This window comes from Ceraceosorus guamensis (genome assembly GCF_003144195.1).
Source record: "Ceraceosorus guamensis strain MCA 4658 unplaced genomic scaffold IE81scaffold_25, whole genome shotgun sequence".
In the NCBI taxonomy this organism is placed as follows: Eukaryota; Fungi; Basidiomycota; class Exobasidiomycetes; order Ceraceosorales; family Ceraceosoraceae; genus Ceraceosorus; species Ceraceosorus guamensis.
The window spans coordinates 295,737-309,054 of NW_020290020.1; the positions used below are offsets into that span (position 1 = coordinate 295,737).

The window sequence follows — 13,318 nt, forward strand, 5'->3', positions numbered from 1 at the left end:
TCGTTGGTCCTCAGAGTCCAACGGCTGTCGTCGTCTGAGCTCAAGGCCCAAGAATGCGCAGCTGGTCTTCACAGCATCGCGGCAACGCGGCACCTGTTATTGGGCAGGCGCTGGCAACCAGAAAATGACAAAGAACGCAGCTCGTATGGTTTGCGTCAATCGCTTCACTGTAGCGAAGGTATAAAGGGAGCCCAAGTTGAGAACACTCTTTCAGCTTTTTCCTCATACACACCACTTGATCTGGACCTGAACCTCATCTCTCACACCATAAACACCGTTCATGTCTAAGATGCAGCTCCTTACTCCCACCTTACTCCTTGCCCTGGCTCTTGCCGCCACAGCTCATCCGCACCACTCCGTGTCGAAGCGTGAGCTTGCTCACATGCGTCGAGCCGATGAAGCTCTTCAAGCTCGTGCAGCCCATTGTTCCCACAAGAGTAGAGCTTATAAGGAAGCTAGAAAGCTTCATAGTCGGCGCGGACTAGGCAACGCAAGCATCCGTAGCGTGATGGACGAGCACTTCGGCGACCTTCTGCAGAAGCGCGTCGAACGTGAGTTGCGAGGCGTATCTTGAGAGTTCATATGTTGATGACTGACTCAGACCCTTCATTGCAGCTCATATGAACCCAATCACGCAAAATGACACTTGCGTTCTTAGCCCAGAGATGACCGAAGGTCCTTACTATGTCGTTGGCGAACTGATCCGTCAGAACATCACCGAAGGTCAAGCAGGCGCCGCTCTCCATCTCAACATGGGCTTTCTCGACATCGAAACCTGCCAACCGGTGCCCAACGTCTATGTAGAATTCTGGCACGCAAACTCGACAGTGAGTCAGGCTGATCATCTTTGCAAAGCAGAACGCATCGCTGACCACCTTGCCGAATGTCATCGGGATGCATAGGGCTACTATTCTGGTTACACGGCCAGCAACCCAGGTGGTGGAGGTGGCGAATCCAGCCCTGGGACCAGCGCCTCGGACTCCTCAAGTGCTCTTTCCGCATCAGGCAGCTCCTCTCAAACCATCTTCTCTGCCACTGGCTCACAATCGGCGTCTGCGTCTGCAGCGAGTGGCATGCCTTCGGGCACGCCGCCGTCCGGCAGCGGTAACACTACCTCAAGCTCTGGAGCACCAGGCGGATCTGGATCTAGCGGTGGGCCTGGCTCTTCCTCAGGACCCACCGACAACACCTCCTTTTTACGTGGCATCTGGCCAACCAACGAGGATGGAGTCGTAGAGATCTACACGCTCTTCCCAGGTCATTACTCGGGACGCGCGGTTCACGTGCACTACAAGGTCCACGCAAACGTGACTCTCAACGCCAACGCCACCATCCAGAGCAACACTCTGCTTCACACTGGCCAGCTCTTCATTAGCGAAGACGAGACTCAGGCGTATCTTCAGAATGCGGCGTATGCTTCGAACACGGGTACAAGGACAACGAACGATGAGGACAACATTCTAGAGGCGACTGCCAATTCGGGTGCAAGCTCCATGCTCGATATCGAAGCTTTCGATGGATCTGACATTGCCAACGGGGCTTGGGGTTGGATCACAATCGGAGTGAATGCCTCTGCCGTTGCGTGAGTGTAGAACACTAGCAGTAGGATCTTCGAGTAGCGCCGGAGCCGAAGCTGAACCTTTTCGCGCACCCTTGTGATGATCAGATCGGGCGCTGTAGCAGGTAACAGCGTGGACACGACCAACATTACGACTTCTCGAGACTCGACGCAGGAGCAGGCAGCACTCTCAGCCCTCTCGGCGGACTCGGACTCGGTCGCTACCAGCATCGCTGGCGCCATTGCTGCAGCTCCAACTTCCAGCTCCGAAGAGGCTTCTTCTGGCCAGGCGGACTCTGCCAGACGCTCTCTTCATCTCGGTATGTGGAGGGCCCTTGGCTTCGGCCGTCGTTAGAGCTTGCCCACTTGAGGATGCGGGCGGCTACTGTGCCGCGCGAAAGTTGCGTGGATATTCAGATCCGTCGCATCATTCGACTGCTTCGTCTTTTCGAGCCCCGTCCCTACCACACAATAATGTGATTGTTGGCAAGTATACATGGAATAGCAATCATCTTCTAGCCACTTCGTTGGGTTGAGCTTCTCAGCAGCACGCAAGTAGATGACTGGCGCGTCTGGAGTGCGGAAATGAGCCCTGGACGCCATGCCAACGCTATATGCCCTTGACTGACTGAAGCGGCGTCACTCAACTCTTGACTCTTGACCACCGTGCTTGAGCAAGCAGGGGGAACACGTGAGTCCAAACGGAAGCGGCTCGATATGTTGTCTCGAGCTTTGGCACTCAAGACTAGAGGATTCATCTTCTGGCCTCTTGACTTAAGCGTCAGATCCGAGATCCGCAGCCGTTTTCGGCACGAATTAAAGGTCCGTGGTGAGGCAACCCCATACTCAACGACTCAGTGACTATACCTATATACCTACACGGGCACGCTACCCGTACACTGTGTAGTAACGCCGATACTGTAGCAGAGCACCAGATGCAGGCACTCACGACTCGTCGCTATGGCTCTGACTCTTCTGCTGTGTATCAGGGTCACGAGTGGAGCACTTTGGAATGCGAAATTGCGAGTCTTGACTGAGTGTGACTTACTGCCATCCCGGATCACGAATCACCGAATCACAAAGCACGATGCTGGCGTTTTTTATGGGCTGACAAGTTCCAACCAACAGCAGGCGGGAAGCATGCAGCCGGTGCTTGTGCAGGGCTTTCAGCAGGCAGCATCTCGCCCGTCTTGGCTTATGCGCGCTTGCTTCGAAATGGGTCGATCGTGGCAGGTCGATCGTGCATCAGCAGCGACCGTGGAGCATCGAGGCGGGTCGCGGTCCAAAGAGAGGAGGCGCATGCAGCAGCAGCTGACTTGAAGCTCGTGTTTGCTGCCTGCTGCTGGGAACAGAGATCTCTAGCCACTCAAGCCAAGCATCACAAAAGTGGCCAAGAATAGTGACCAAGCTTTCGCCTTGCCTTGGCCTTGGCCATGTCGCTCCCCTCTGACACTGCCCTGCCCCCTCCTCCTGCGTCTCGTGTAGATGTCCCATCGAGACCTGTACGCGTTCAATGACGTGCAGCAGGCGTGTAGTGCTCCAATCGTGAATCACAATCGTGATCGCAGGTGAGGTGCATCCCTGACCAATCGGCAGCCAACGACTGGCTGCAGCTTTCTCAGAGATGGTCAAATGGTCCCGCACCAGCCTCCGACACTCGCTGAAATCAGTCGAATGCGGTCGATATCGTGAACGTGCCAGATCCAACGCTTCCGCTTATTGTAGCTCCGATTGATTTTCAGTGATCTCCTAAGCAGGGGAAGCATCCAGCAGTTGGCCCCGCAGATCGGCTAGCCGAGGTGAACGCTCCAGACCCAAAGGCCCAACGAGCGGTCATGCGTTGGGATTCAAAATTTTGATTTGAAATCAAGAAAGTCATGAATGACCGCCGCCCAGGCAGGGCCACCAGAGAGAGACTCCCCACTCACGACTGCAGATGCCTGCCGGGCCAGCAGGCGATGCGGCATCACCAAATGAGCTGATTTCGTTGCTCACGCGCCTGGTTGCATCCTGCGACTGTTGCGCTCTGCGGCTCCTCTTGGCAAGCCTCTCTCCCTGCCACTCTGTGACTGCTTTTTCTGGCCTACAGCCTCTCTGTTGGAGCACGTATCCGTCCAGCAGCTACGAATGGTCATAACCCACCTGATGAATGAAATGCATTTAAAGTTTTCCCCTCCCCTTCCATGCTTGTCCTGCCTCCTTTCCGACAACAATCCTTGTTCCATCATATTTCTGCGCCGCCCTAGTGTCGCGTGACAGAAGGATCCACAAGCAACATCAACAGCGGCAGCTGCATTCCATTGCCTCCTTGTCTTGCACTCACGATGCGCACCGGTCTCTTGACGGCGCTCAGCGCTCTTGGGCTCGCGACCCTGGCGCAAGCCCAAGTCCCAAGGGCAGCTGGCATGACGTCTGACAGTTTCTGCAGCACAGCGGGCGACTTTTGCGTTACGGGATTGTACCTGCCCGAACGGCAGGCCATCAACTATACTCTGGTCGTCGCTCAGACTGGACAGTACGGATGGACGGGTATCGGACAAGGAACGCAAATGTCCGGAGCCAACATCTTGGTGACTTGGCCCAATGCGGATGGAAGCGTCACCACCTCGCACAGATCCGCCCCTGGTGAGGTGATGCCTACCGAAGCTCGCGTCAGCGCACAACAAGCGCAGGGCTTCGAAAGGAACGCTGCACAATCCGTTCAGACGCAGCAGCACACCATCAGTAGTTGGCTCTTCGGTCAAGCCGAGGCTCCCGGAACCATCGATCACATCTTTGCCTACGCTGGAGCGGCCAAGGCTCCAGCTTCGGCAGACTCCGCCGCCACCATCCGTTACCACGACAGCCGTGGATTTTTCACCCTCGATCTGACCAAGGAGTACACCGGCGCTGCACCCGCTGGCCTTGCTGGCGGTCAGGGCGCAAGCACGGGAGATGGAGGTGCAGGCACTGCCGGATACGGCCCCGCGCAGCGAGACCTGAGCAACAAGACGACTCAAATCTGGTTCGCTCACATGGTGAGTTCTGATGTGGCGCTTGCTGCTCATACGTGACCGAGTGTAGGGGAGGGCTGACGTCCAAGCTTGGAATTGGTGTCGTGACACAGATGTTCATGGTACTGGGCTGGATGCTGCTGGTGCCCCTGGGCGCCTTCATCGGCCGATTTGGACGCACAATGTTCAAGTGGTTCCCTTACCACAGTGCCGTTCAAAGTTTGGCAGTCGTCTTCGTCATCATCGGTTTCGCTCTCGGCGTCTACAACTACCGTCAGCGCGGCACACCACAGTGGAGATTGCTGCACCACAAGCTCGGTCTTGCGCTCTTCATTCTCATCCTCATTCAAGCCATCCTGGGAGCAACGACGCACGAGATCCGCAAGCGAACAGGCTTCAGATGGGTCGGTTTCTTCCACATCTTCAACGGTGTCGTCATGTTCGGTCTGGCAGTCTGGAACATCAGCGAAGGCTTCAAACTGTGGACTTGGCAACCTGGAAATGCGCCTCGCATTGTCATTTGGGTCTGGGCTGGTGTGGTCGGTGTGGTGTACCTCGCCGGACTGGCTCTGGTGCCCAGGGAGATCCGACAGGACAAGGAGAGAAAGGAAACCGCGTCGCACGGTGAGAAGGGCTCGGATGAGCACCTCACGCACAACCCTTCGCCCTCTCAAGCTGCTTGAACGACGGGAAAAAAGACACACCAAAGGTTCCAGAGTCTACTCCGCTGTGCCCCCCTTTCGACCGATCGCTTTTTGCTGCCCCTCTCATCGTCTAAGTTACTATTGTATCATCATTACCTCCAATCGACTGACTGCTGCATACCACCGTCGAATGATTATTGATGCAAAGCTCTTCCGCTCCAGTCGTGCGCTTCGCACAAAAAATGAATCGGCTTGACTGCAGAGAGTTGCTCATGGTGCGCGAGTGGCTTGTATCGAATAATGGTCCTTGAACATCTTGACGCGATCATTTCATCTTGTCCGTCTCGGCTGCCAATGCTTGCATGATGGCATCGGCATGCTTGAGCGCCTGAGGTGCATCCATTCGCAACTCGAGCTGATTGACTCGAAGCCATTGCTGCAGTCTGCCAAGCACAAGGGCAGCGCCGCCGCAACCCAGCTCCTTTGACAAGCTGAGCAAGATGTGTAGCAGCACCTTGACCGCGGCTTCGTGCTGAGGTCTGAACCCGACAGCGTATTGCTCCAACATACACAAAACGTCCTTCTCGAACGTCTGATCTCGCTCAAAGCTGCTCGCAAGCTGCAATGCGACGCGATCCGCTTCTGGATAGAACCCTTCGACGGCTGTAGGCTCCGACGCCGCTCGAGCGAGTAATCGTGCAATGTCTTCTCGGACGCTGTGCTCAGCGATCGGCGACCTACAATCGTCCAGTCTGGTGAGTTTGTTTGCTGAAAATCTGCCAAAGAGTCGAAGTTCCAGCTGCCTGAGCTCGTGGAGAAAGGAGGGGTTGGGCTCCACCTCGACGGGAGCTCTGCATCTTCTCATCTGCTCGATCGCCTCGCTCAGACCTTTTCCGTCCAGTATGAGCACAGCAGCCAGGGCCAAAGTAGCGCTTCTGGAGATGCCTTCGTGACAATGAATCAGTACTTGGGCCCCTTTGGCGCCTCTAGCCTGCCTGATCAGCTCTGCTATCCGCTCGAAATGAGGAGAAAGCCTTTCTTGAGCATTATCGCTAGCCGCGATCCGTACCCTCACAAAACCTTCATCCGGAAATACGTCTGCATGTTCTCTCGTCGCGTTGACAATGTGCGTAATGCCGAGCTGCTCGAGCTGGCTGGCTGAGCGAAGCTGATCAAGACCTGCTAGCCACAAATTGGCAGCTACCCTTGTGGGGGTCCCTTTTGCACCATCACCAATGCCTCCGTCCTGGCCCGTGCGCATTCTGACCTCTGCTCAGCCATCTGCCAGCGTGATCTTTGTTATGCACCATGCAGGAGGCTCGGTCGTAAATCACGAATGCAGAGGAAGATGGAACAGTGAGTGGGTGGGTGATGGTGGGACCGCGTCACGAGAGCTTGGACAGCCCAAGTCTTCCGCACCAGCGAGGCATCGAGCATCAGCGAGCCGATGCACCGAACGCTCTCAACGAAGAGCTTGCCGCCCAAGAACTCCCGACTCCGCACTCACACTCTAAAGACTCGTGATTGTGACTGTGATTCACGCTCAAACTCCCAATCCTAATCGTTGTGGAGCATCTTGATTGTGGTGACTGATCAGATAGCTCTCCCTTTTGATCAAATTCTTTCTTTGGATGCGCTCGCACGACGCCGCACCATCCCAGCAGGCGCTGCATCGCGTCCGCATCCTCATCTTCATCAGCAGCAGCAGCAGCAGCAGCAGCAGGGATCGCTTTCTCCGCTCGGCCCTCTTCGAATCCTGCCTGGCAGAGTCTCATCAAGTCACGAGTAGTAGCGCGGCAAATATGCTGTGCCGGCATCTGTACAAGCTGGCGCGGGCGAACCGCAGAAGCGAGGCTGCATGGTGGGGCCTCCACTCTAACACGGGCTTGTAAAGGGCCTACCGGTACAGCATGCTTACAGCCCACGTACGGATAGCCCTCTCGTCCCGCCATGCACGCTCAGCCCCCCTCCCCGACCCGGAACTTCGTTTCTTGCATGCACCGGTCCGGTGTCCATCCTACAGCGGGTCCTCTGCAATGCCCTCGGATGGTAGCGAAAGCTTGAACAACAGGTCGAGTGTTGACGTGCTGCCTCTGCCCCTCTTGACACCACATCCATCACTTACGACTTGCGTCAGACATCAAGCCGAGTCCCATTCACGATTGACTTGTAAACTCCAAGCGCAAGCCACCCCGGTCCACCTCGACTCATAACAACTTCAACACTTCAGCCCAGCATGGCGCTCAAGAGCGATGATCTCATGTCTCCACCCTCGGGTGTCACTCCCCTCATCCTCAACGTCACCATCGTGGGACGCGACAGCGGCAAGACGGACGAGATCGTTCGTCTCTTGAAAAAGATTCAGAGCAAGGCTCTTTCGGACCAGGAGCCTGGAACTTCGGTGGTGAGTTTTCCATAACGAGTGATGGCAGAGCTTTGTACTTGCGCCTCGGAGCGCGCCGATAGGCTGCTGTGACGTGCAGAGCGCTCCACACAGCCCCCGCAGAGTGACTTCAAGCTGCTCAAGAATTCAAGGTCCTGTATTTGACCTGCCGAGTATCGTCCCGCGAGTGACTAAGCTGACACCGCGCCCTCGCTTGTGCATATTGTGCATCTCGTCTTGCTAGTACCGCATCACTCGCGGAGCTCTCGATAAGAACGTGGTCAATGTCTACGAGGTCTACAACGATGCTGCTGCCATGGCTGTGAGTAGCTTGGAGCACAACGTCACTGCCGTTTTGGGAACATGTCTTGCATGCCGCGCCGCTGAAGCGTTGCATGGCTTCCTCTACTCGTGCTCTGCAGTTCCACACGGAAAATGCCGACTTCAAGGAGCTCGTCTCGCGCAAGGATGAGCTCAGCTCGGAGCTTCACACCAAGGTTCGTGCTCAGATATTTCGATGCGTGAACGGTTCGCCTGAACCACGTAGCTGACGCGTCCCACCCTCTTGAATTTTTCCAAAAGTTCTTCAGCGATGTCTGAGAAGCGTCATCGTAACGCTCTTCGGGCGACTCACTTCCTCTGTGGCGTTGTAGCACCAGCAGATGTGACATATGATAGCATGTTCGACGAATCTGGCAATTGCTCGCAATCAGATGCTTTTTGCGTGCTTCGCTTTGCAAAGCTTTCAATGCCCCTAGTGCGCTTCATCAAAGACGATGCAGTACTTTTTGCCGGCTCTGCCTTGTTTGCCATTGAGCAGATCGTAGGTCTGCTTGGCTAGTCGGAGTGGCACCTCTTCAATCTCTTCCTGTGCCAACAAAGGTTTCGTGTGGTCGATAAGGGCAAGGGAATGATTGAGCTGCGCGTTCGCCTGAGCCACGTCGTACAGTAGACTATTGACGCCCAACAAAGACTGGCCCAGTCTGTACATCCTCATCATGTCTATGCCCAGCACTGTGGAACCGGGCGCACCGCCTTTTGGAGCGGCGATGAAGAGGAACTTGCCAAATTTCGCCAAGACGCAAAGAGAGGCGGATTGCACTTCAAAATTGCCCGTGCAGTCGAAGATGATGTCTGCTCCTTTTGATCCTGTCAGTTCTTTGAGCTGTTCGGTCCAGCTTGGAGAGCCTTCATCAGCACCTGCAGCGCTGGCTAGGTTCAGCATGGCGCCGGTCCCGCGAGCGGCAGTGATGATGTTATGACCCGTGCTTCTGAGTAGTTCGACCAACATGCGACCTACATTGCCCGAACAGCCTAGCACAAGCATGTCGAGCTTCTGCTGTTGTCGACCCTCTTCATAGGCTTGGATCTGCGCTCGTTGGATCATGAGCGAAGCTGTCTGCAAGGGCACGCCAAGCAGAGCAGCTTGTGACCAGCTTAGACTCGACGGCTTCTCTACCAGAGCCGAGAGGGGAAGCACGACGTATTGCGCAGAGGTGCCGTGCCGAGAGAAAGATAGATCGTAGCCAGAAGTGCAGACAACTTGCTTGTTGATCCATGTTTGTGCAGAGAGGGAAGCGCCTCGAGAGACGCTCTGCACCACGCCTGACAAGTCTCTTCCCAGCACTCGGTAGGGTCCTTGATGCCCAACGTTACTCGTGCCTGTCTGCTGGAAGGTGGTGTAGGGAAAGCCACCTCGGGAATTGAGCAGGTCGGAAGGATGAATAGCGCTGGCATAGACCTTGATCACAGCGTGACCGGATTCCTCTTGCTGATGATGCTGTGATGCCACCTCGACTTGCGAGCTGCGCTCTTCCTCCTCCAGACTGGGCAGAGGAAGTTCGCGAAGATCGTAGCTTAGCTCTTTCGCCCCGTCATTCGAGACTCGCTGCTCTAGCACCAAGGCCAACATTCTCGCGTCGCCTGCCTCAAATCGATGTTCCCGCCCCTCCCCTCTTTCCGATCACGCAAACAGTCTTGACGCTGCCCTCCTGTCTGACAACTTGCGTTGACCTGATGCGATGGATCTTGAACGGTGAATCGTGAAGCGCCCAAATTGCCTCTCCTCTTCGACAAAGTTCCGAGCCTTGCCTGGCTCAAATCACGAATCACTGAATGAAGACTCGTGACTTGGGGATCTGATCGTCACTCGCGACTCACAATGTACGTACCCATCTCGCGATTCCAGCATACAGCACATACCGCGCGGTATGTATACTCACACTCTTGACTACTGGGACGGCATGCACACATCCAGCCATGCACATACAGTCACGAGTATACAGTCGAGAGCCATATGGTGGTCCACTCCCGCGCGACTGCTATAAGTCGTGAGTTCGAATATCGCGCACCGCTCATCGAGGACGTGCCGGCAGGCCGACCGACCGGCGGAACACGATAATAATCCGGCGCACCTGCCCACCATGCATGCATGCATCCATGCAGCCGTTTAATTGCTGTGCGCCATGCATCGTCGCCCGTCCACCGCTGGGATGCACAGCGCGAGGATGAATGAACGCGAATGGCTGGATGGCTGGATGGCTGGATGGCTGCGATGGCTGCGATGGCTGCCTGCATCTGCTGCAGTCGCAATGGCATGCTGGCTGCAAGGCAATCAAGACCTTCGAAGCACGTCTTAATTTGAACTTTTGCGCGTGGACTGCAGCATGGATGTGTACAGAGTACCTGTACAGTCACACAGTGTGTAGCGGGCATGTGTGGCTTGTTGGTACTCAAGACTTTTTGAGCACTTGAGCAGTCTTGCGCTGCCCTGTAGGCGTGGGTGCGGCTTGGAATTGGACGCGCTGTGATTCGTTGCATGGGGAGGGGAGGAATGCGTGGTTAATTGTTGCGCGCAGATTCGAAAAGATGTTTCCGAGATTCGAGTCGGCAATTTCATTCTGATTGCAATCGTGAATGCTTCGAAAAGCCAATCGATCAAATCTCGCGAGAGAATGGTTGCGTTCCTCCTCGGATTCCTGTAGCATACACACCCCATCATCACCACCACCACCACCAGCAAACACGCCAGGTTCACCTGCGCCCAGCCGCTCGAATCCTCGATCAAACGAGCATCTTCTAGCGTCCCCTGCCTTCATCGCCCTCACCCTCGCAGTCGCATTCATCGATCGCCCGGCATGCCTTGCGCAAATTGTAAATGCGGTGCCAATGCCGGCTCGGGTCCATGTGCGCGATCCAAAGGTGCTTCATCTAGCAAAGCCGAAGAGGCGCGAGGACCCAGCATGGCGCTACCTCGTTCCTCCGCTCGCAATGCCCACGATCCTGAAGCTCAGCAGCAGAACAACAGAGCGTCGGTATGGAGCACCACTACGACAAACACCACCTATGTTCCTCCTACCGAAGAAGAAGAAGGAGTGGAGAGCACCCCATTGTTGAAGGCTGCAAATCAAAATTCCCCCGCCTCTTCTTCCGATACCGCACTCGAGCCTGAACATCAGCACAGTGTGACCTCTGCCTGCGAGGCGAGAAACGGAGAGAGGGGCATTTGCTGCAAGGAGCTGAAAAAGGAAGAAGCTACGCTGCTCAATCCTGATCTGGTTCGAGACTGCATCATCGGTCTGAGCGATGGTCTGACTGTGAGTAGTGGGCCTCGCTTGACTCTTGCCTCGTCACTACTCGGCGCGCTAAAGAACGCTACACATCCCAGGTCCCCTTTGCACTCACTGCTGGATTGTCCGGCATTGGCTCCAGTCGCATCGTCGTCGTGGCTGGAATGGCTGAGCTGGTGAGCGGTGCCATCAGCATGGGCGTAGGTGCGTAGTGCCTCACGAGTAGCTCTCGACGTAGGTACATGCTTATCCCTTTCTCGCATCTCGTCGCTTCCCAGGTGGTCTACTGAGCGCTCAAGCCGAGCTGCAACACTACCGCTACCTCTCTCGTGCCACGTCGGACCGAGTGCGTCAATCGTGCGCCGGCGAGATGGAGAGGGAGGTCATCTCCATCCTTTCACCTTTTGGTGTGCCTGCGGACGTGGCGGGCCTGGTGGCCGACAAGCTGTTGAATGTGGAAGAGAGGGAATGCTCTCATGTAGCCGACCTGCCTAGGCCCGTCTCTTCTCGACCCGAGCGGTTTGTGAGGAGCGATGGACTCAAGGGACCTTCGAGAGGCTTGACGCCTTTTATACTTCGATTGGGAGAGGGACTAGAGGAGGTGCAGGATGGGAGGGTGTGGCAAAGCGCAATCACCATCGGAGCAAGCTACTTGTGAGTCTTTCGAAGCCTATTGTATGTCTCCAGAGTGCCTGCATCGGGGCGCCGCGGCTCACACACAACTGCCCCGCATTTATCTTTTGCTCCCAAACATCAGCATCGGGGGTTTCATCCCGCTCTTGCCCTACATTTTCATCACGACGGTATCCGAAGCATTGACTTGGTCCATCATCATCACCGGCATCATCCTGCTCCTCTTTGGCGTGGCAAAACAGAGATTTGCGGGAGGAGCGACCGATGTGAGAGGTTTGGCTTGGGGCGCCATCTCTACGCTGGCCGTGGGCGCTTCGGCTGCAGCGGCTAGCTTTGCCATCGTTAGAGCTCTTGAAGGATCTGGATCTGGATGAAGATAGAGAGTTGCATACGAGCTCTTGGCGCTCTTTCGCTTTTCCACTTGACCCACCACTTCTGCCCTTGCACGTCTTCCTCTCCATGTCCTCGCTCCGCCATCTGACACTACAAGTCTCACTCATTCAGTTCGACACGACGCGCCACTTTCTTGCCTCGAGTCTGTGTCGCTCTCCGACTGCCTATCATGTACTCCAATCTTCCACGTCACCAAAATAAGATTCACGCCCAGTCGGGACGATGCCAATGCGATCTGGGCGCACAAGCGGGGAATCTATGCTGCGTACAACGTTTGATAAGAAAATCAACTGAGCCATACAACGTTTGATAAGGAAATCAGCTGAGCCATATGGCATGGCTAGCTCCTACCTGTTGACCCTCTTCCTTGCCCGCTTCGCCACCGTATGCACCTCGAAGAGTGACCCTCGACACTTCCTCCAGATCTTTTCCCGTCCAGCGCAGCACCAGCACATGTCCCTCTTCATCGTCCGTCAAGACTGCCCAATCCTCTTCTTGATCTTCCTGCATCTCGCTGTTTTGCTGCTCTCCAGATTGGGCAGACGAGATGGGGAAAGAGGAGGAATCTTGCGCCGTGGTGAGTGGAGCATGGCGATGGAGCGCGAGGGAAGAAGAGTACCTAGGCGCCCATTCGATCGCATTGGCTTTCCCGCCCGAAGTGGGCGTGCTGTACGTGTGCAGAACCTCGCCCAACGGACCTGCCGCTCCCAATCCCTCCACTTGCGAACCCGTGCTGTCCCACGACCAAGCACGAACGTATCCCCGCACGGAAGAAGTCTTGCCGCGCGTCGTTGCTAGGAGCGCCCGACCGGACGGGGAGAGTCGCAGCGTGTCGCCGCGATATGCTGAACGGTCCGAACCTGATTGAGAGGGAGAAAAGTAGAGAGATTGGGGCATGCGGGGTCAGGGCCTTAGCGCAGGCGGCAAAGGGAGCAAAAGGCCCGCACGCATTTCCTTGGCGAAACCTGGCGAGCAAGCTTGTTCAAGCACCTGATCGAACGCACCTGAGGGTAAAATGTCTGCCCTTTGAACGTGAAAGATTTTGCCCTTCTTTGCAGCGGGCACGGCGAAAATGTCGACGTACGAAGCTATGGGATGGGTCATCGGGAGATGCGTATCAATGTAATGCTGTCATGCCGAAGAAG

At 55.8% G+C, this 13,318-nt stretch overlaps 7 protein-coding genes across 7 annotated transcripts; 4 read left to right on the plus strand and 3 right to left on the minus strand.

Annotated features, from left to right (window-relative positions):
- The first annotated feature begins 4 nt into the window (after positions 1-4).
- On the plus strand, positions 5-1,993 carry IE81DRAFT_112572 (aromatic compound dioxygenase). The gene is made up of 4 exons (XM_025510102.1): positions 5-551; positions 616-827; positions 903-1,582; positions 1,667-1,993. The coding sequence occupies exons 1-4, from the start codon at positions 281-283 to the stop codon at positions 1,911-1,913; spliced, it is 1,410 nt and encodes a 469-aa protein (XP_025370080.1). The 5' UTR covers positions 5-280; the 3' UTR covers positions 1,914-1,993.
- A 1,796-nt stretch (positions 1,994-3,789) lies between these two features.
- Positions 3,790-5,377, plus strand: IE81DRAFT_112589 (CBD9-like protein). Its single transcript, XM_025510103.1, has 2 exons — positions 3,790-4,575; positions 4,665-5,377. The coding sequence occupies exons 1-2, from the start codon at positions 3,883-3,885 to the stop codon at positions 5,232-5,234; spliced, it is 1,263 nt and encodes a 420-aa protein (XP_025370081.1). The 5' UTR covers positions 3,790-3,882; the 3' UTR covers positions 5,235-5,377.
- Positions 5,378-5,485: 108 nt separating this feature from the next.
- IE81DRAFT_112611 (phosphatases II) lies at positions 5,486-6,762 on the minus strand. The gene is made up of 2 exons (XM_025510104.1): positions 6,703-6,762; positions 5,486-6,519 (listed from the first exon to the last, which is right to left on the minus strand). The coding sequence occupies exon 2, from the start codon at positions 6,454-6,456 to the stop codon at positions 5,521-5,523; it is 936 nt and encodes a 311-aa protein (XP_025370082.1). The 5' UTR covers positions 6,457-6,519; positions 6,703-6,762; the 3' UTR covers positions 5,486-5,520.
- A 370-nt stretch (positions 6,763-7,132) lies between these two features.
- IE81DRAFT_323060 (hypothetical protein) lies at positions 7,133-8,320 on the plus strand. The gene is made up of 4 exons (XM_025513820.1): positions 7,133-7,599; positions 7,823-7,900; positions 8,001-8,075; positions 8,161-8,320. Exons 1-4 carry the CDS (start codon positions 7,432-7,434, stop codon positions 8,176-8,178), a joined length of 339 nt encoding a protein of 112 aa, XP_025370083.1. The 5' UTR covers positions 7,133-7,431; the 3' UTR covers positions 8,179-8,320.
- A 12-nt stretch (positions 8,321-8,332) lies between these two features.
- IE81DRAFT_366292 (NAD(P)-binding protein) lies at positions 8,333-9,500 on the minus strand (the record flags this gene model as incomplete). The annotated part of the gene is made up of 1 exon (XM_025517001.1): positions 8,333-9,500. Exon 1 carries the CDS (start codon positions 9,488-9,490, stop codon positions 8,333-8,335), a length of 1,158 nt encoding a protein of 385 aa, XP_025370084.1. The 5' UTR covers positions 9,491-9,500.
- Positions 9,501-10,476: 976 nt separating this feature from the next.
- Positions 10,477-12,323, plus strand: IE81DRAFT_112749 (DUF125-domain-containing protein). Its single transcript, XM_025510105.1, has 4 exons — positions 10,477-11,174; positions 11,246-11,351; positions 11,426-11,801; positions 11,905-12,323. The coding sequence occupies exons 1-4, from the start codon at positions 10,716-10,718 to the stop codon at positions 12,152-12,154; spliced, it is 1,191 nt and encodes a 396-aa protein (XP_025370085.1). The 5' UTR covers positions 10,477-10,715; the 3' UTR covers positions 12,155-12,323.
- Positions 12,324-12,385: 62 nt separating this feature from the next.
- On the minus strand, positions 12,386-13,310 carry IE81DRAFT_112771 (hypothetical protein). Its single transcript, XM_025510106.1, has 2 exons — positions 13,178-13,310; positions 12,386-13,033 (listed from the first exon to the last, which is right to left on the minus strand). Exons 1-2 carry the CDS (start codon positions 13,275-13,277, stop codon positions 12,492-12,494), a joined length of 642 nt encoding a protein of 213 aa, XP_025370086.1. The 5' UTR covers positions 13,278-13,310; the 3' UTR covers positions 12,386-12,491.
- Positions 13,311-13,318: the final 8 nt, after the last annotated feature.